Raw genomic sequence first — 20333 nt, 5'->3', positions numbered from 1 at the left:
GAGGAATTCTATAAATAAGTATATAAAATAATGTCTTAGTTTTGATGGTTATTGTCTTATTTCTGTAATTTTTCTACACCTCTTCCTCTCCAAAACACCATGTAGTATAAAGCAAATGGCCCCTCAGCTTGGCTTTCTGCCAACAGGCTGCACAGTTTCTCAGGTGGCGTGCTCTTCCCATGGTTTATTGGTATTCTTTATGAGAATCTTAATGTTTGTGCTTTTTCTTCTAACCTTTCTTCCTTCCTCCCCTTTCTTATCCCTTCCCTTCCTTTTGTTCATTTTTAATTCAGGAGAGTATGATAAATAATAGTAAAAAGATATTGTAAAGACAGAATTTTTACATTCACTTCTATATCCACAGAAAGCAGAAAACCATTAATGGAAAAAAAAAAACCAACCTGAAAACATTTATGGGCTTTACAATTCAGTGTCCCTGGATTCCTCCATTCATATTTATTATTTATGACCATAGGTGGTAGGACTGGATTAAACTACAGTTAACACACGTGTCCTGTTTTGCCCTGGTGTTTTTCCAATGACTTCTGTCACCTTAAATTTGTGTACACACATGTTGAACCCTGGTGATATGTAAGAGTACAAGGCACCACATTTTATTAGTCACAACTATCTCTTTCTTGATGCCAGTGGATGAGGGCTCTATGGAGTAGGGAAGATGGATGGTACTTCTGTGTGACAGAAGCTATTCTACTATGAGCATGAGGTCCTCACAGATCCGTGTCTCTTAAACCTAGCTGTACTGTCAGAATCAATAATTATCTGGAGTAGATTCCTGGAGTGCATCTAATGCACAGCTAAGAATTGTAAACAGGGCAATTCTTCCCTGTTCTCCTTTCCTTTCTCATCTGGGTTACTTGCCAGGAAGCACTGAATTCTGCTTTCCGTCCCTTTGTCATCCATCCTTTTGTGTTTTACTGACTTCTCCTTTATTCTCCCCTCATCCTATGGTCCAACTGCTCCATTTCTCCCATCTCTCCCCCTCCTTCATGAAGTCTTAATGCAACCTCAGTATCAAAACATGCTAAAAGACATTAAATATACAAAATACATCCCTGCCCTCTGTCAGAATATAATCAAAGGCAAGATCGACATGGCCATGGGCTGTTACTCATCTCCCCAACCCCACAGAAAAAGAGAGATTTAATGGAATGGTGCCAGGACAAAACTGAAGTTACTAAACACACACTTATAACCAGTTGGCTCATGTATACTAGTATTTCTGTATATTTGTAGTGAAACTTCTGCTGAGACACTAATAAGTTATACTTCCTCTCAGAATTCTGTTGTTTGGCAGCCATTGAGTTTTGCCACTTGATCTCCCTTCAAGAGGAACTTGCCCTCTGGTTAGAAAGTATATATATTTAGCTCAGGGGTCGGGAACCTATGGCTCTCGAGCCAGATGTGGCTCTTTTCATGGCTGCAACTGGCTCGCAGACAAATCTTTAATAAAAAAAAATAATAACGTTAAAAATATAAAACATTCTCATGTATTACAATCCATTCATTTCCTACTGCTCATGTTCATGGTTGTGGGTGGCTGGAGCTAATCACAGCTGTCCTCTGGGACAACATCAAATTTTTATTGGATAATGCTTAACGTACATGGGTCGTTATATGGCTCTCATGGAATTACATTTTAAAATATGTGGCGTTCATGGCTCTCTCAGCCAAAAAGTTTCCTGACCCCTGATTTTAGGTGATGATATCTGGCAACAGCTTTCTCAATATAATGCAGCATTCAGCTGAAGTCATTTTCTTTCAAGAACTATCCACTGCCAATGACAACTCAACAGGAACCTTAGGACAAAAATCATCTCAGCTCAATGTAGTAATACTAATGGGCAACTTTTGCTTTGGAGCTCCCCACTGAGTTGGCTAAGACCATCATGCAACATAGTCTGTGCATCTCCCTACTGAATTCTGCCTCCTCCTACCTTTCCTTTCCTTTAGTTGGTGTCATGTCAGTATCACAGACTAAAGTTCTTTCTGCTTCATCCAATTCCTTCCCCTATTATCTTTAATGTGCATTACCCCCTAACAATTTCTTTCCTCCCTAGCTTTGTTGCAGTATCTGCTTCTCAGATAAACTGTATTGATACAACCTGTCAATTTTCTTAAACATGGTTTTTAAATTACAAAAATCACATTATTATGTTTAAATGGTGGAAAATGATTCTTATCTTTTTATATACACTGACACAGAAAATTAGAGTGACAAATTTAACATCTCTAACATGCTACTGTTTGTATTTTTCTTCTAGTATTTAATTTAATTTAATTTAATTTTTTTTTATTTTTTAATAAAATAGAGAGAGAGTAACAAACAGGGACAGAGAGAGATGAGAAGCATCAATCATCAGTTTTTCGTTGCGACACCTTAGTTGTTCATTGATTGCTTTCTCATATGTGCCTTGACCATGAGCTCTCAGCAGACCGAGTAACCCCTTGCTCAAGCCAGCGACCTTGGGTCCAAGCTGGTGAGCTTTTTGCTCAAGCCAGATTAGCCCGCGCTCATGTTGGCAACCTCGGGGTCTTGATCCTGGGTCCTCCGCATCCCAGTCTGATGCTCTATCCACTGTGCCACCACCTGGTCAGGCTTCTTCTAGTATTTTAATACATACTGTATTTGTAAAGTTCTATGACATGGATACAAATTACATCTTCTCTTTTTCCAAGTATGTAAAAATCTTACCTCTTAGAAATCTTGACATTAAAAATCTACCTTGAACCTGACCAGCAGTGACGCAGTGGATAGAACATTGGCCTCGGAAGCTGAAGACCCAAGTTTGAAACCCTAAGGTCACTGGCTTGAACATGGGATCATCTGGATTGAGCACAGGGTCACCAGCTTGAGTGCTAGCTCACCAGCTTGAGTGTGTGGTTGCCAGCCTGAGTGTGAGATCACAGACATGACTCATGGTGGCTGACTTGGGCCCAAAAGTTGCTGGCTCAGCTGGAGCAACACCCCCCCCTTCATCAAGGCACATGAGAAAACAATTAATGGAAAACTAAGGTGCTGCAACTATGAGCTGATGCTTCTCATTTCTCCCCCTTCTTAGCTGTCTGTCCCTGTCTGTCCCCCCACCCCTTCTTTTGCTTAAATAAATAAATAACTAAATAATGAAAATTTATCTTTAGATTTCAAAAATAATGTTGTTTGGACAGAAGTTACTTAATGCTTAATAAAATGTAAGTGATTCCAGTTAGGTAAGTATTACAAAAAACTTAACTTTAACTGAAAAAGTAGACTTGCTCTTTTAAATGTTAATGAAGCAATCTTCCTTTAGGTGCTTACCACATTATACTTATTATGAATATTGTTGTTAATATATTTTGTTAGCATGGCGTCATCATTTCTAACCTGCACAACCCATGACCTAATGCTAGGAACATGGTTTGTACACATTATCTGTTGGCTTGAACTACACAATATTCTTGTCCAAATTTTGACATCTGGTGTTTCACTGGTATTCTCAGAGGAGAAATCCTCAGAAGTATAACTTCAACTGACATGGAAAAGGATAGCAAATTGTTATTTTTCCTTGATGCTTTGCCAATAAACCCTTGGGTCTGATAAAAACAATTATTTCTTTATTAACAGATGTTGAGTTCTGGAAGACTTTTTAAAAACCCTATTCTTTCATGTACAGCGTTGGAGTAAAGAGAGTTTAAGTCAGGGAAGCCCTGTTAAATAAATGGCCTTCAAGTGACAATGGCATTTTGCTTTTCTCTGAATGCTCAGGCAGAGGCTGGGATGGAGCCAAGATTGAGAGCTGGATGAGTCATCTGCCATGGCATGGCAATGGCTCTGTTCTCAAGTCTGCACAATCAAATCTCAAACTGACTTCTTTTTTTTTTAATGTATGTATATATGTATTTATTTATTTATTTACATATTTACTTTTAAGTGGTGGGAGAAGAAGGCAGAGAGACAGACTCCTACATGTGCCTGGACTGGGATCTACCCAGCAAGCCCCCTACCAGGGCGCTGCTCTGCCCATCTGGGGTTGCTGCTCCATTGCTCCACAACCTACCTCTTTTAGTGCCCGAGGCAAGGCCATTGGAGCCATGCTCAGCGCCCAGAGCCAACTTTGCTCAAACCACCTGAGCCATGGCTGCGGGAGGAGAAGTGAGAGAGAGAAAGGGAGAGAGAAGAGGAAAGAGTGGAGAAGCAGATGGTCGCTTCTCCTGTGTTCCTGTTTGGAAATCAAACCTGGGACTTCCACATGCCTGGCTGATGCTCTACTACTGAGCCAATTGGCAAGAGCTTTTTCTTTTTCTTTCATTTTTCTCCTTCTTCCCCTTCCCTTCCTCCTTTTTCTCTGTCAAGAGAGTAAATACATTCAGTATCATATTTTTAAGAAGGTTAAAAAAATACCAGCATTCTATTGCCCAAAATTGCATATAGAATTTCAAAGAGTGACCTCTTCCCAGATATAATAGAATATATGGTGACAACGTGAATGTGTTACCTTTTGAAATAAAGAGCTTCAGCTACCAGACCTTCCCATTTCTTCATTGTGCTTTGGAGAATGGTATGATTAGGAGTATAGAAGTATTAAATGCAATGCCATTTCATCTGAGAGTAATTAATATTTCTGGTCATGCAGACTATCATGTAGCAAGAATCACAGTGATAATAAGTGAATGATGAGGAGACAGACTCCAGGTATGCTGAGATGTTCAAAGCCTTGCTTTTTTTCACAGTTGGCCGATTAAGTCATTTTTAGAAATTGGACTTCTCAAGGGCAGAGGTTTTTCTTCTTTTACATTAAACGTATTCTTTTCCTCACACTGTTTAGTTACATAACTGGGTGAGTACATGTGTAAAGTCATGTTTTTTTAGTATTAAAAAACAGAATCATATCCTTTATTATTGAAGTTACAGTTTTTCGTGATATTGCTAATTTTGGACACAAAATAAATAGGTAGTTTCTCTTAACTGAGTTTGTTGGTACATGTAGCTTTGATACCCTTCCGCCTTCCCTCCAAGATGTATATGATTGTTTATAATCTACCACCCTACCTTTATATGTTAGACTCCAAATGATTGTGTGTTCTGTAGTTATAGTTTTCTGGTTTTGTGGCTTTGGCTGAAATTGTGTGCCTCTCCTTCCTTTGACCCATTGTGTTTTCAATATTTCACTTCAGTTCATCAGACAGCACCTGATTAGGGAGCCGTCTGTCATCCATTCCCCACACATCCTGCCTGGTTTTGACACCAGGGGGCTGGCTGCCCTCCAGAACCTCATCATGAAAGCAGCTGTCCTGACAGGGAAGATGAGTTTGGTTCATCTTTATATATTCTTGAAGAGTTGGACTTATTGTCACAGATAGGTCAAAGCTCAAGCACATTTAAAGTGTGACATGATAGCATCCTAAAAAAAATATTTAACGTATCAGCCGGTAGTGTTTCTTTAAAAGAATAAAGACTGTGAAAATGAGCAGATATGTTTTAGAATACCTGCTTTACTGTCTTTCTATCTAGCTATGCAATGAAAATACTAATGTAAAAAGTACCAAGCACTAAGCATATTACATTAAAGTAGGATAAATACATTTTAGTTCTCTTTAAAAATTTATTAAATATTTACCATATGCAAGGCAAGGTTGGATAACTGGAGTACTGAATGAAGTAAAAATATTAAGATGTGGATAATCAGGGTGCTTTTAGGGAAAATCTTGAATAATTCTAAGCTCCAATACAGGCTAGGAAAATGAGACTTCAAGAGGAAAGATTTTTATTAGTGGAAGTATAAGGTGAAGCTTCATGAGGGAAGTGGCACTTGAAGTAGAAGCCAGAGAAATTATTTCCTTCTCTAGTGATTGTGTTTTGGATTTCACAGGGGCAGAACAAGGGTACTTAAGTGACAAGAAAGAAGTTGAACAAATACAGTTAGTGTAGGCCATGTTTGGGGAATTGGTATCAGTCACCGTTGGCTGGAGTGTTGCCCACCTTAAAGGGAGGATAGGAGATCATTTTGGAAATATAGATCAGGCATATTTAAGAGGACCTAAAATCTCAACCTATATGAGAAGTATGACCTAGAAGTGGAGGAAGACCTCGTTATAAATTAGAAACTGCTAGTAACCCTCCCTGTAAGGGGTGGCAGAGTGCCCAGGTTCTGGAGGTACAGTGTTCTGATTACAAATCTCAAAGTTTCCACTGAGCAACTCTAATATTGAGCAAGTTATTTTCTCTTTCTAGCCTAAATTTTTTTATTACTTAAATGAGATTACATTAGACTATGTTTCTTGAAGTATAAAATTGTTTATAAATTTGATTGTTAAAAAATAGCAAAGGTTTTTCATAGAAAACTGTTTTGTTTTTCTTTAAAGTGAGAATAAGAGCACACTTTCATGGATCATTTCTGTAGTTTGATACCCGAGAAGTTTCTCTGAAAGTCTAGAGCACCTAGGACCACGAGGAGGAAGCGTAACATTCTCTCCCGAATCTGAAGCTGGCTCTTGGTGTTGCTTTTGCAACTGCTGTTAGCCACTGATGGTAGTTCTTCTTTCTCTTTTATTTAAAATTAAAGGAGAGGTGGAGAGGCAGAGACAGACTCCGCCATGGGCCCTGACTCCTGACAGGGATCCACAAATCAAGCCCCATATTAGGCATTGCTCTGCCCATCTGAGTGTCTGGGTGGCTGCTCTGTCTTGCTTGGCTGTTGCTCTGTTGCTCAGCAACGAGGCTATTTTAGCACCTGAGGTGACTGGAGCCAACTTAGCTTGAATCATTCAAGCCATGGCTGTGGGGATGGGGGTTGGGGGAGAGGGCAAGAGAAGGGGTGGAGAAGCAGATGCTCTACCACTGAGCCAACTGGCCAGGGCCAGTTCTTTTCATCTTTTGAGGGAGGAAAAGGGGGAAGAGCAGTCTGAGTGGGGGAAAAAATGGAAAAGTTTAAAAGCTTGGGAATAAAATAATTAAATGAAGTAATCATAGAACTCTTTGGTTTCCATTTCCTTGCTAAAGCTTTATGATTCTAAGGAAATAAATCTAGTATCTAGGACAGTCTGAAGTAGTAAAAGACTGAAGGCAAGAAACTCATTTCACATTGGGCCAAAAATGAAATGAATATTTGAAGGAAGTCAGTAGCAATTTTTAAAGGGAGAGGGTAAATCATATAAGAGATATATTATATATATCTCTTAATCAAAAAAGTGCTATAATCAAAAGAAATTAGTATCAGATTGAATATCAATTTTATTCACAGAGGAAAAATTATTTTTATTTACTTTTTTATATTAAATCATATAAGTGACCTGATTCAGTGATGACTTTTAATTCTGTATTACTCAAAGAGAGTGTCAATATATGTAGAGTTCTTAGTGATGTGGATTGGTGAATGTTATTGATCCAACAAATACTAATTGTGGAACTAATATGTGGCAGGCTATGTTCTAGGTGTAGGGGGGATGGCAGTAAACAAGACAGACAAGGTTTTTGTTCTGGTGGAGCTTGCATTCCAAGACTGTGATATGAGGGAGAGAGAAAACACCCAAATAAATACAGTAGCATCCGGTGGTGGTGGGGGGTGCTATGAAGAAAATGAACCAATATGATGCTGTAGGAAGTATGTGGCTAATGAAGATCTCCCTAGGAGGATGCATTCAGGTTAAATGAAAGAAGGAACCACCAACATGGAGCAGTAGGGCAAGAACTTTCCAGAAAGAGGGAACAGATAGCTTAAATGTACAGGATATGGATTATGCTTCAGTGGACTTCAGGTATTCAAAGAAGCCAGCTTGGTAAAGGCATCGTGAGTTAGGGAGAGAGCAATCACATATGAGAGGACAGTTCACCTGTTAGTTCACAGGATAGGACCAACTTCGAAAACTCACTTCTAATCAATTCTCGGCTTTTCTGTATTTTTTACATCCTGAGTAAATAACATCCCTTGCAGCAAAAGTAGTAATAAAACCACATTTGTTCTCTTCTTCCGTACCAACTTTGGAAATATGTTAAAGCTCCCAATTTTTCAGAGAAGAAAATTGGAGCCCAAAGATACTTAGCTACTTGCTCAAGGTCACACAGTTTGTAATAACAGGGCCAGGACACAAATCAGGTCTTATGATTTCATGCCCAGAACAGTTTACATTTCCCACAGTGTCACTTTCCCTTCTTATGCAATCCTAAAGAATAACAGAATTACTGACCTCTTATCAGGCAGCCTACAGAAGAGCCGGTAACTCTTGGTAGCTGTTTAAACTAAGTAACAGTGAAGAGTCCTCAGTTTATGGGTGAGAAGGTGACATGCTTGCCTGCACTAAGGTTTAGAGAGGTAGAGGGGAGTGAGTGCCTATAGGCAGAGAAGTGGTAGAGTGATTATGTACTTATTTTCCTTTGCTTGGGAGTTTTATAGCAGCCCTTTGCTTTAACAATCACAGGATCTGATGATTTTTCCAACAAAATCAATTATACACGGTACTGAATGTACTGAATATGCCACAAGATACCCTGGCATTTTTAAAACAAACATGAAATGTGGTAAATAAGCTGGTATTTACACATGGGCACTATATTAGCTATTTCTGCACTTTGCCCCTCCATTAAGTTAACTGCTAAGCCTGAGCCATTCAAATGCAGCCTTCTTCCCTCAATTACAGCCACACATTAACTCTGGACATCCTGCACCTTTTTAATTAGAGCCATTTTCAGGAAAGATTATGAGCTTCCCTATGAGTCTTCCCTCCTTTCTGTTGCATACTAAGGCCCTCCTTGCTACTTGCAACTTTGAGTTCTGAACATGTTTATCTCGGAACCAGATGGGTCTCTGTGAGGTATCCCTAAATTCAGGTATCGTTTTAAATGAGAGCCCTAGTTATAGATATACTGCTTTGCTTTTGGAGAGCTGCATTTGCTGCTTGCTGGGGGCTTTCTGCCTGATGGGTGCATAGGGGCGGAGAAGTGTAGCCTAGCGTTTGGGAGTCCATTGAGAGTCGCTTCTCATTGGAGGGGCTCGCGTTTTCCCGAGCTGCCAGACACTGCAGGCTCAACTGAGGCGCGGAGGTGCAGTTTGGGCTGGTGGGGCGGCGGGGGAAGGCAGGGACAGGCGGGGCCAGCGCGGCTCTGCAGCTGATCACACGCACTAGCGCACACACTGCTCTCCTGCCGCTCCTGCTGGCGCCTGGCGTCTTGCACTCCGGCCACGGAACCGCGGACGGGGAGTGGGGAGACCGAGAAAGAAAGAAGCAAAGGAAAGACCGTGAAGCAGAGGCAAAGCTGGAGCGGCGCCAGTCTTTAACCTGCAAGTGACCGGAAGCCCGAGGCTCGAACCCCTCACACCAGTGCCGCCGTCGCCTGCTGGGAAGCACAGCCCCAAGGAGCCCCAAGTCCCGCGCTCCAACCAGTCTGTGCCCCGAGCTCCAGGATCGTTCCGGCGGGGGCAGCGCGGCGCCCTCTGGAAGTTGAGGAGCTTGGGGACCCGCACGAGCGCCCATCGTGCTTCAGCAGCAAAAGTGGGGGCGAGGAACACAGCCCCGAGCGCGGAGTGCGAGGCCCGGCTGCCGCTGCCGCCCGCGACGCGGTCTCCCGCGGGGTGAGTGCTGCGGTTCTGGTGCCGCCGCCTCTCCGCCGCGCGCGGGGGTGGCCGGGGGCCCTCGGGGTCCGTCCGGGGGGCCTGGGGGCGCCCACGGAAACTCGGCGGCAGGTGGACGCCAGGACACGTCTCTGGAGTCCGGCGCGAGGGCTGTGAGACCAGAGGGCGCGGGGAGGGGGTGCTGCACCGGCGACCGGCAGACATGCCTCTGGGCGGGATTTTGGCCAAAAGATAGGAGGCCGGAGCGCCGGGCGCAGCCAGCAGCCGCTCGGGGGGCGGGCGATCCGGAGCGGCGGGGCGGGGGGAGGGTCTGGTCCGAGCAGGGAGCGCCGCTCTGACATCTCGGCGCGTTGGCAGGTGGAGTGGAACTCACTTGTCAACTGTTAATTTAGAGAGTCAGTTCGGGAGCGCTGCGGGGTGGGCGGGAGCGCTGCGGGCAGGCACCGGGGGCCCGGGATGCGGGTGGGGGAGGAGGCACACAGGAGCCTCGCAAACCCTGGAGGCAAAATCGCGCTTCTGGTCCTCGCATCCCTCCTGCCTGGAGTGCGGGAGAAGACTTTTTAAAGACTCAGCTGGAGAGGAAAGCCTCCGTCCCCGGAGAGGGGAGGCGCCCGCAGAGCCCGCCGCCACCTGCCGGTGCGCCCCCCACCCGGGCGCGCCCGCTCTGCGCCCCTCACCCCCGCGCCCCGCGTCGTTGGTGCTGTTGGCAGCGCTCGGTTTCTCGCACTAAGCTTCGCGCGTGACTCTGGCTCGCCCCTCCGTAGTATGTCTGCACTCCGAAGGAAATTTGGGGACGATTACCAAGTAGTGACCACCTCGTCCAGCGGCGCGGGCTTGCAGCCCCAGGGGCCGGGCCAGGGCCCGCAGCAGCAGCTGGTGCCCAAGAAAAAGCGGCAGCGGTTCGTGGACAAGAACGGCCGGTGCAATGTGCAGCACGGCAACCTGGGCAGCGAGACGAGCCGCTACCTCTCGGACCTCTTCACCACCCTGGTGGACCTCAAGTGGCGCTGGAACCTCTTCATCTTCATCCTCACCTACACCGTGGCCTGGCTCTTCATGGCGTCCATGTGGTGGGTGATCGCCTACACGCGGGGCGACCTCAACAAAGCGCACGTCGGCAACTACACGCCCTGCGTGGCCAACGTGTACAACTTCCCCTCCGCCTTCCTCTTTTTCATCGAGACGGAGGCCACCATCGGCTACGGCTACCGCTACATCACCGACAAGTGCCCCGAGGGCATCATCCTCTTCCTGTTCCAGTCCATCCTCGGCTCCATCGTGGACGCCTTCCTCATCGGCTGCATGTTCATCAAGATGTCCCAGCCCAAGAAGCGAGCGGAGACCCTCATGTTCAGCGAGCACGCGGTGATTTCCATGAGGGACGGAAAACTCACGCTCATGTTCCGGGTGGGCAACCTGCGCAACAGCCACATGGTCTCCGCGCAGATCCGCTGCAAGCTGCTCAAAGTAAGTGCGACCCGCCCCCTGCCCCCCTGGCGGCCGCCGGCCTCCGGCTCCAGGGCCGCCCCAGCCCCTGCTCCTAACTCCCGCCGCAGGTGAGCTTCTTCAGGGCAGGGTAGGGATCGGGCTGCGGCCCAGAAAGCACAGTGGACAGGATTGTTCTTTTCCCACTCACTCCAGTGCTTTTGTGGTATCCCTTACTTGAGTGTGCTTGTATCACTGCCCGCACTAGTTACACTTAGGAGAGCTGCTGTTTCCTGGAGCACAGAGGAAAGCGGTGTGCCCAGTGTTCCGCTTGATCCTTTGCTCTTTAGAGCTCTCTGGATTTGTTGTCAATGCTTCAGTAAATGTGGGGTACTAAAACTGGGCGGCTTTTATTTTGGAGAAATTGGTGCTGAACTTACCCCAACTTTTACTTAAGGTTTTTCTTCCTTACTTTCTTTTTTTTCCTTCTAATAATATCAGCAGGTGGATTATGCCTCTCGAGTCTAGACCCAATAACATGAACTCTAATCTGTGGTCATCTTTTTAATGAGCACGTAGACCTGAGAGTCAATAAAGTGGAAGCAGCAACACTTGGTTCTTTAAAATTTTTATTTTTACTAAATATTTTCCTAGAGAAGTATTCTATGAAAGCTCGAGTGTTTTTTTCCTGTAGAGCCTCTTGTTTAATTTAATTCTCAATTGCCTATTTCTATGAAGCCTTTGTCAATTACAGATTTCACTTGAAGCTTTTCAGCATCCATTAAAGAAGATTGCTTCCTACTATCACCAGTGTAAATGCTAAAACAAATTGCACAGAGAGTGGTTATTAAAGTGAGGTTCATCTAGTCGTTAGAGGGCATTACTACAAGCAAGAAGAGAAGCCCACCCTGATCTCTCACCCAGTTGGAGTCTGGGAAAGTAGGATACAGCCCAGTTCTCTCTCTATGTTATTTTCAGTTCATCTTTTTGAGGAATTTACCCTTAGGTAGTTTTCAAGTGTCCATAAATTTAAAATGATGACCTCAAATAAAATCTGGAAAATTTATCTGGGTTACACAAATAACCAGTTTCTGAATTTAGCATTAATAAAATGAAAATCTGATAAATAGGTAAATTAAGATTTTGCCATTGAAATGTCTATTTCCTCTCTACAAGTATATTGGTTTATACAGCCTCAACTTACATTGTAGCTGAAAGTGATTCTGTGCACTTTAAAAAAGTTTGGCACTGGTGTCATTTTCACTATTCATGTATAAGATGCTACCTTAATTACTCCTAACCATGTTGCTTAGTAAATTATTAGAATTAAACACTTCAGTTGTCCTGTCATTCTACATCATATGTGTATTTGCTATGCTACAGACAATATATAAACTAAAGTTTGTATGGCATAGTGGAAAATTTTCAACCTGATTCTGATGTATATGTTCATTAAGATAACTAAAAATAAAAATTTTGGAATAGATCTATTCTGTATAATCAACTTCAATGAGCTGTATACATTTTCTTATTTAACTTAGCATATTGTTTTATTGATCACTGAACTAATCAAATTGTTTGGATCAGGTTAAAGTTTAGCCGCTAAACAGTTGTGCTGTAGATATGTTTATTGACTATTAGTTGTATGTGCCTATTTCTATGAAGAGAACTAGCTGTATAATGTTTTTATGTTAGGCTCACTAGGAAGATAGAAATACTTTGTTAATATAGTGCAAAAGTCTCTGTCAAGGAATCCATGTTTACATGTTACTTTGGATTCTTATTGAGGAAATTCTATTGAAGATTACCATATTGATTGGTCTACTGGAAATTTAAAATTAGACTTTAAAGGTCACTTTTACATGCTGTTCTCCAGTTTTTCAAGCATATAAGGCATTTATTAAAGCAAATATCCTTTCAAGGCAACATATTTTTAAGTGTTTTTAGTCTTTATCAACTTTTATTTTAATAAAACCAGCAATAATTAGAATTAATCTACATACCAGTATTTTTTTGTTTTTTGTTCTTTCTTTCTCTTTCTTCCTTTCTCTCTCTCTTTCTTCCTTACTCCTTCCTTCCTTCCTTCCTTCCTTCCTTCCTTCCTTCCTCCCTTCCTCCCTCCGTCCCTCCCCTTGCTCCCCTTCCTCCCTCCCTCTCCCTTTCTCCCTCTCTCTTCCTCCATCTCCCTCTTTTCTTCCTTCCTTCTTTCTTTCTTTCTTTCCTTCTTTCCTTCCTTCCTTCCTTCCTTCCTTCCTTCCTTCCTTCCTTCCTTCCTTCCTTCCTTCCTTCCTTTTTACAAAGGTACAATAAATCTGAATTATTCAGTCTCTACAGTGGTTCAGAACACTGATAATCATTTCTGTGCATAGGACCATGTAACAAATATACCTTAAGGATTGTCCTGATTAAAACTAAATACATGAAAGAATTATAGTGTTGGCAAATTTGGACCAAGGTGCTATATCAACACAAGGTGATAAAAACAACATCTAATTAAAATAATATGTATGGTATTTCTATAAAATTCTTTGCTTTTTATTTGTTAGGAAGTTATCATCACTAAAAAGTTAAAATGATTGACATGTGGCATCAATTTATATTTAAACAAAATTATGGTGAAATTCTCTTTTGATTTTTGTGAAACAAGAGAGTTAATCTGTAGCAACTCCTCATCCAGCCAGTTAGTATAGTTTGTTTGAAGTTGATTTTTCTTATAGCCATGGTAATTAAAATGAATTCTCATAGTACTTATCATTTCCTTAGACTTTATTAAAAATAAGTCATGTTTTTTGGGGGAACTGGTAACATTCAGCAAAATCAGGTGGAAGATTTGTTTTCAATAAGTTGCTTTATTATTATTTTTTTAAACTAGGGACTAATAGGAAGTGACCTAAAACAACCAACTATATTTTTAAAGAGAAGCTATACCAAAATCATATAGTAATAATATTTTGGTATCAATCTTAGACAGCCTTCTTAGTAAATATTACTACACATATTCAGTTTCTTCCTTTTATCTCTGTTTGACATTTTAAATGTAAGGCTTATGAATCTTTAATAAAGAGAAATATACAGAATTTTAAGGAACCAAAACCCATTATATTTAATGGTAGTAATTATTGTCTATGTATGTTAGTTCTATTACCTAATTTAATTTCACTTATACAAAGTGAAGCAAAAGTAGGTTTACAGTTGTGAGTATGCAAAACAGTTTATTCTTATTAGCAATCATTGTATTATTGTCCATAAAACAACTGTAAACCTACTTTTGCCTATTCCTGTATTTTTCTATTACTCTTTTTTTTTCATTTGCTAAATAAAATTTTATTTTTCAGTATTAATATAAAATTTCTATTTAATTATTATAAGGTACTTTTTATTCTTGGGAAGATTGTAAGAACATAAGTGTTTCTTTTTTTTTTTTTTATAATTTTATTTTTTTAATGGGGTGACATCAATAAATCAGGATACATATATTCAAAGATAACAAGTCCAGGTTATCTTGTCGTTCAATTATGTTGCATACCCACCACCCAAAGTCAGATTGTCCTCTGTCACCTTCTATCTTGTTTTCTTTGTGCCCCTCCCCACCCCCTATCCCTCTCCCATTCCCCCCCCCCCCCGTAACCACCACACTCTTGTCAATGTCTCTTAGTTTCAGTATTATGTCCCACCTACGTATGGAATAATACAAGAACATAAGTGTTTCTAACCCTTGCTACTGAGACATTTTCCAAGCATACTTCTTTTGAATACCCTAAGTTTTGATGAAAGGGTATTTTTTTGTTTGTGTTTTTATAACTTCTCTGCCATGTTTTTAATTGTTACTTAGATGAAAACAAATTTTACTTGAACTCTATTCCTGTCTTCCAAGATTGCAAATAATGAAATTTATTTCTATAAAATATATATCAAATACATAAAATATACTTTTCTATTTTTATGCCTAAACAGTTGATCCTTTTTTTCACTCAAAATATAAAATAAGTAGATTAAATAAAAAATAAAGAATTTATTTTGAAGTAATTTTTAATTTAAAATTGGTAAGTTTATCATCTCTTTTAAGATGAATATTCTTTTCCTCTTTTCATCACCATGTAGATTTTTTATTTAAACTTTCAATTTATTTTAGTTACTCTTTAACCAAAAATATAGAGATTAATCAACAGCATAGCCATATTAATATATTATCTAGTTGAAAGTTTTAATAAAACTTTCATGTTAAGTTAAAATATATTATCTAGTTGAAAATTTTAATAAAACTGTATTAATGGCTGAAATGTTGGACCTTGTAATTTGTTGTTGGGTATAAAGGATTTGGAAATTTCATGTACTCCTTTCTACAAATCTAATACTAAAGGTTGGCTGCCCTAGATTTACATCTTCTTAGGGGAAGATTTAAATAATCTCTAATACATTATTCAAGAATTTCTAAACTTATTATTCAGAACCCATCATGTATATAATATATGATATGTAGGCACCCAGTTAATCCTTATTTACATAAATTAAACATAAAATCAACTATTGTTGAATCCATATTTTGAAATAAAGAGATAAGAATAAGTTTTTCTCATTGCAAATGGTAATAGACATTCTTAGGAGCTCAGTTGTGCAACCTTTAACTTTTACTTATTAAAAAGTAATAGTGTACAATCTTCTTCTAGTGTATCACATACATTATTTTTACACTCACTTTTTAAATTATTCATTTATATGGATACTCAAATTGAGCGCTATCTGGTTTCCCCATGTAAATGTGAGCAAATGAAGATGCAGTGAAAAACAAAGTTGTCTGTAAAACCAAGAAGCTCCTCAACCTTTTCTATGTCTTAGTATTTTGTTAAACCTTTAACTAATGTTATTTCTGGACACATGATTCCTGAATTTTTTTCACTTGTTTATTAAGTTGTCTTCCTTTCATACCTTGCACTTAAATGCAGTTATGCTTTTGACTTTGTGTGAGCTTATTTTGTATGATTGACTCTTTGCACTGATTGAGCTAGGCCAATTTGCTCTTCAGTTTTAATCTTGAGATAATTAGTTACTTTTAAAAAAAATTAAACCCACAAATGAATATCTACTTAAAAATTTTTCCTGAACATCATATAAGCTATTAATAAAAATATTCAAGATGCCCACAACTGAGTACCCCAAAATTCTTGGGGGCTAGATCTTATAATGTGTGTGAATTTTTATGTGGATTAATTACAACTTTGGGGGAAAAAAAGCACAATTCCTATTTAGTCTAGATTTGCTTTTTTCTGACACAATTATCATAATTCTCCAATAATTAGAAAACTTGTGTTCTTTCTAAAAAGCTATAATTTTTATTATTTTAAAAATAGTATTATGTTGTTTTATTTGTTTTTGTTCTTTATTTTTAATATAGTACTGAAAAGTACAGGGTGGCTTGTGCTCAGGAGAATATAGTGTGCATAGAAATAAAGGACAAAAAGACCCAAAATAAACAGCAGTAAGTAAGGAGAAATGATAAAGAGAAGCAGGAAAAAGCATTTAATGGATTTGAGGGTGTTTGTGAGTAGGAGGGGAATATGCATGTGAGAATATAAATTCTGTCCACAGTTATTATAAATTCCATAAAAGGCCCCCAAGGAATTATAAAGCTGTCATTTCATTTGAATGGTATAAAAGTCTTTAATAATTTATTACAATGCAAATTCACTGCATGAGGTACTTTCTTTTTATAAAGTGAACATATTTTTAAGGGACAAGTAGCTCAGTTTTAAAAATCTTTATTTTAGATTTTATGTTGGTCATAGTTTTTTTCCACCTGAGCATTGATGGAATTTCAATCTTAAGGAGTCCAAAGAAATGTACAATTTAACTGTAGATAGTTCAACTAAAATTATACATCCTCATACTTCTGTATCTGACTTTAATTTTGGTGTTTGTCTCAAAACCATTGCCAGAACCGCTCTGAGTCACAAGGCATTTTTTGTTCCTTATCCTGGTACTGGCATTTTGGCTCATTTCCTAATTTTAGTTTCCAGAGAGTACTCTGACCTCATTCCTTGTATTTTCTTCCTGACTTCAGCATATCTTCAAAACACACACACACACACACACACACACACACTCACACACTCACACACACACTCTCACACACACACTTAAAGAGGAGAAGTAAAATTATAGATAAAACCCTGGAAAGGTGGTAGGCAAGAAATTACTTGCCTTCTCCAATTGTCCCTCAATTCCTTTCTTTCTTTTTCTTTCTTGACCCTTCGCTTCCAGTGTCTTTTAGCTTAGGGACTTGTGGGAGGTGGTGGGGCATGGATCAAACCTTAGAATATAATAAAGGTAAATCTCCTAAGTCAGATGTTGGTGATTAAATGTTTTATTCAAAATTCCCTGACCCTCCCTTGGAGCTAGGAAAAAGAGCACACTGGCTATAATTAGAACAGAGTTATGGGTTAGAGAGATGGGAGAAAGGCAGAAAAGAGATTGATTGTATTGGTGAAGTGTGTTCTTGCTGAATGAATGTGGGAAACTGGTCACAAATTTCTCAGATTGAGGATGGCAAAATGTGGATCTGTTTATGCCAGGACAATGTTAAATGTGGTCCCTAGATGTATGTGTGTGTGCGTGTATGTGTTTCTTTGGATAAGTACTCAACAGTTTTTCATTTATAATATGAAAACTATTTATCTGTAAATTATGTGATAGAGAACTATCATAATAGTCCCTCCTAGGCATCTGTGACTTGAATCTTTTTTCACCTGGAATCAGAATTGTAATTCATTATCTGTAGGCCTTTTTGGACTCAGCTGAAAGTCATTTGCTGCTTCTTTGAAATGAACACATGTGAATATAAAATGAGGAACAAGCCTTAAACCCTACACATAACTTCATTTGCCAATATTTAAAATGTGTAGAATAAAAATACTATTTTTAAATAGCAATATTTTTTAGGAAAAATATGTTAGAAATAACTTTCACAGCCTAAATTGTACAAAATCATTTAAAAAATTTATGATCTTAGAATTATAACCTTTTTGGGACAGTAAATTTAAACAAACTTCAAGCTCTAGATTTCTTTGATTTTTCTCTTATTTCTTAGTATTTGTTATAATTTAGTCAACCAGGAAGCCTTTCAAATGATGAAAAGATGTTTATTTTCTTCCCAAAATTTCATATAATTGAAAATAAAAGTTGTATCAAACCAAATCAGGTCCTAGTATTTTCAAATTATGTTCTAAATTTTTAAGAATTACCAATTTCCCATGAATTTTCTTGCACCTTTTTTACATTTTCTTGATCATTCAATAGTTTTATGATTCTAAATGATTATTTCATCAATTGAAGTCAACTTTAGTTATCTACTCTTCAGAAATTTAAATAATTTACTCTTTCAGTCTCAACCTTTAGCAATTATCTTAATTATTATTGATCTTTATTATACCCATTTATGCATATTTTTAACCTAGAAAATATTAATGTTTTGTGTTCCCTTTGAAATTAGGAAGTTTATGATAAATGAGATAATTTGGACTATCAACAGATTGCACTATTTATGAAAGATTTGTTCTTGTATCATAATTCTTAAGATAGTGTAATAAGCCCTGGCTGGTTGGCTCAGTGGTAGAGCATTGGCCGGGCATGTGGAAGTCCCAGGTTCAATTCCCAATCAGGGCACACAGGAGAAACAACCATCTGCTTCTCCACCCTTTCCCCTCTCGCTTCTCTCTCTCTCTCTCTCTCTCTCTCTCTCTCTCTTCCCTGCAGTCATGGCTCGATTGGTATCAGCGAGTTGACCATGGGTGCTGAGGATGGCTCCGTGGTCTCTGCTTCAGATGCTAAAAAGAAAAAAAGTGGCTTTGTTGCTCAGCAATGGAGCAAGGGCTCCAGATGGGCAGAGCATTGCCCCCAAGTAGGCTTGCTTGGTAGATCGTGGTCAGGGCTTATGTGGGAGACTGTCTCTCTGCCTCCCCTCCTCTCACTAAAAAAGAAAAGAAAAGATAGTGTAGTAAATGTTAAATTGGTAAATTGGTTTTATCTAAAATTTTGTATGCTTATTATTAAAAATTTGGGGCAAATTTTGGTAATTGATAGTTAAGTAAAATAATTAGAAACTGTTGGAATAATGCTACTGATTTATTACATACTCAAGGTTTAGATCATGGTTTAAGTTTATAAAGACACACACATAATTCCTTTTCTGTCTTTTCTTTTCCATTCATGTGTATATCACAGTTCCTTGAACATTAGTTCCCTCACTCCACATATGCAGGTTGAGAGACTTTAAGCATTTTTCCCGGTTTGTCCCAGAAAATCTCTAGAATTGAATCAGAATTAGAAAAACCTAGATTAGATATTTTTGTAAGCCTAGAATAGAAGTGTGTGTTTCTGAAAATGTATTCTGTAGGCATATGTAAGTTTCTGGAGCATAATAAGTATTTGGTTGAACATTGATGACATAACCTTGCTCTAACCAAGAACTCAGACTTGAAACAATTCCATGATTCCACATCATTCACTCTTATAAATAGAAATGTGTTCTATTTAATTCAGAGATTAATAAGCTTTCCAGTCTAGGGTAAAAGAAGGAAATAAAACTCGGGGTGCTAAGCATATGTAGAGTTGTATTATTTGATGGCCTAAAAGAAGACCTGAAAGATAAAATTGTGGATAAATGTGGTGTCTCAGAGTCATTTAAAGAAAGAATAAATTAGATAGTGTCCACTGGGACATAATTTTCAATGAATATGTAGGGAATTGCACTTACCTGAAAAATATATAAACATGGAGAACATTTTTCAAAGAATTGTAGTATTATTACTTTTCCACAGTGCCACAAAATAAGTATAGTTAACTTCTTCCTACCAAGAACTGGATATGATGCAAAACATTGTGGGGGTTGGAATAGATATAATTTTGAGTATATAGGACAGATTTTTAAAATTAGAAAGTATATGAATTTTGAATAGAGCATTTCCAAGCATATTTAAGTCTAAATTACCTATCTATTTATGAATTGGCCGATTTTCTAAAAACAAAATATTTCTCACTCTAAGCTGGCATTCTCCTGATAGGTTGCATACTTCTAGGCCACTTCTTTTTATGGGTTTTTGAATCATCAGGGAACATAAAAGTTAATTCCTTACTCAAAAGCATTTAGACCGAGGCACAGACATAAATAACAAATACATAAAAAAGATGAATTTTAATTTTTTGGTACGTATATAATCATTGGAAAAATATATCTCCTTTGGGGAAAATGATTTTTAAATACATAGGAAATTGAGTGTTTCAAGAATTACCTTTACGAACACTTTCATTTAGTGCTGAAAAAGCAGAGCTTAGAATAGTTAGCAAATTGTC

General features: G+C 39.1%; 1 protein-coding gene and 1 non-coding gene across 3 annotated transcripts in view; both read left to right on the top strand.

The window, feature by feature from the left end:
- The first annotated feature begins 6367 nt into the window (after positions 1-6367).
- Positions 6368-6575, top strand: LOC136307028 (small nucleolar RNA U3). Its single transcript, XR_010725753.1, has one exon. It is a non-coding gene; the product is annotated as a small nucleolar RNA U3 (small nucleolar RNA).
- A 3406-nt stretch (positions 6576-9981) lies between these two features.
- KCNJ3 (potassium inwardly rectifying channel subfamily J member 3) overlaps positions 9982-20333 on the top strand; it is a 182347-nt gene continuing 171995 nt past the window's right edge. Inside the window, exon 1 of one of the 2 annotated variants that reach the window (XM_066279200.1) lies at positions 9982-11030. In XM_066279200.1, the coding sequence (XP_066135297.1) occupies positions 10329-11030 (702 nt within the window). In that variant the 5' untranslated portion in view covers positions 9982-10328. The remainder of the gene's footprint in view (positions 11031-20333) is intronic. The other variant, XM_066279199.1, reaches the window with a different exon arrangement.

The sequence above is a fragment of the Saccopteryx bilineata genome, chromosome 5 (assembly GCF_036850765.1).
Source record: "Saccopteryx bilineata isolate mSacBil1 chromosome 5, mSacBil1_pri_phased_curated, whole genome shotgun sequence".
Classification (NCBI taxonomy): domain Eukaryota; kingdom Metazoa; phylum Chordata; class Mammalia; order Chiroptera; family Emballonuridae; genus Saccopteryx; species Saccopteryx bilineata.
Note: the sequence above shows the minus strand (reverse complement) of the source record. Positions and strands in the feature narration are given on the sequence as shown.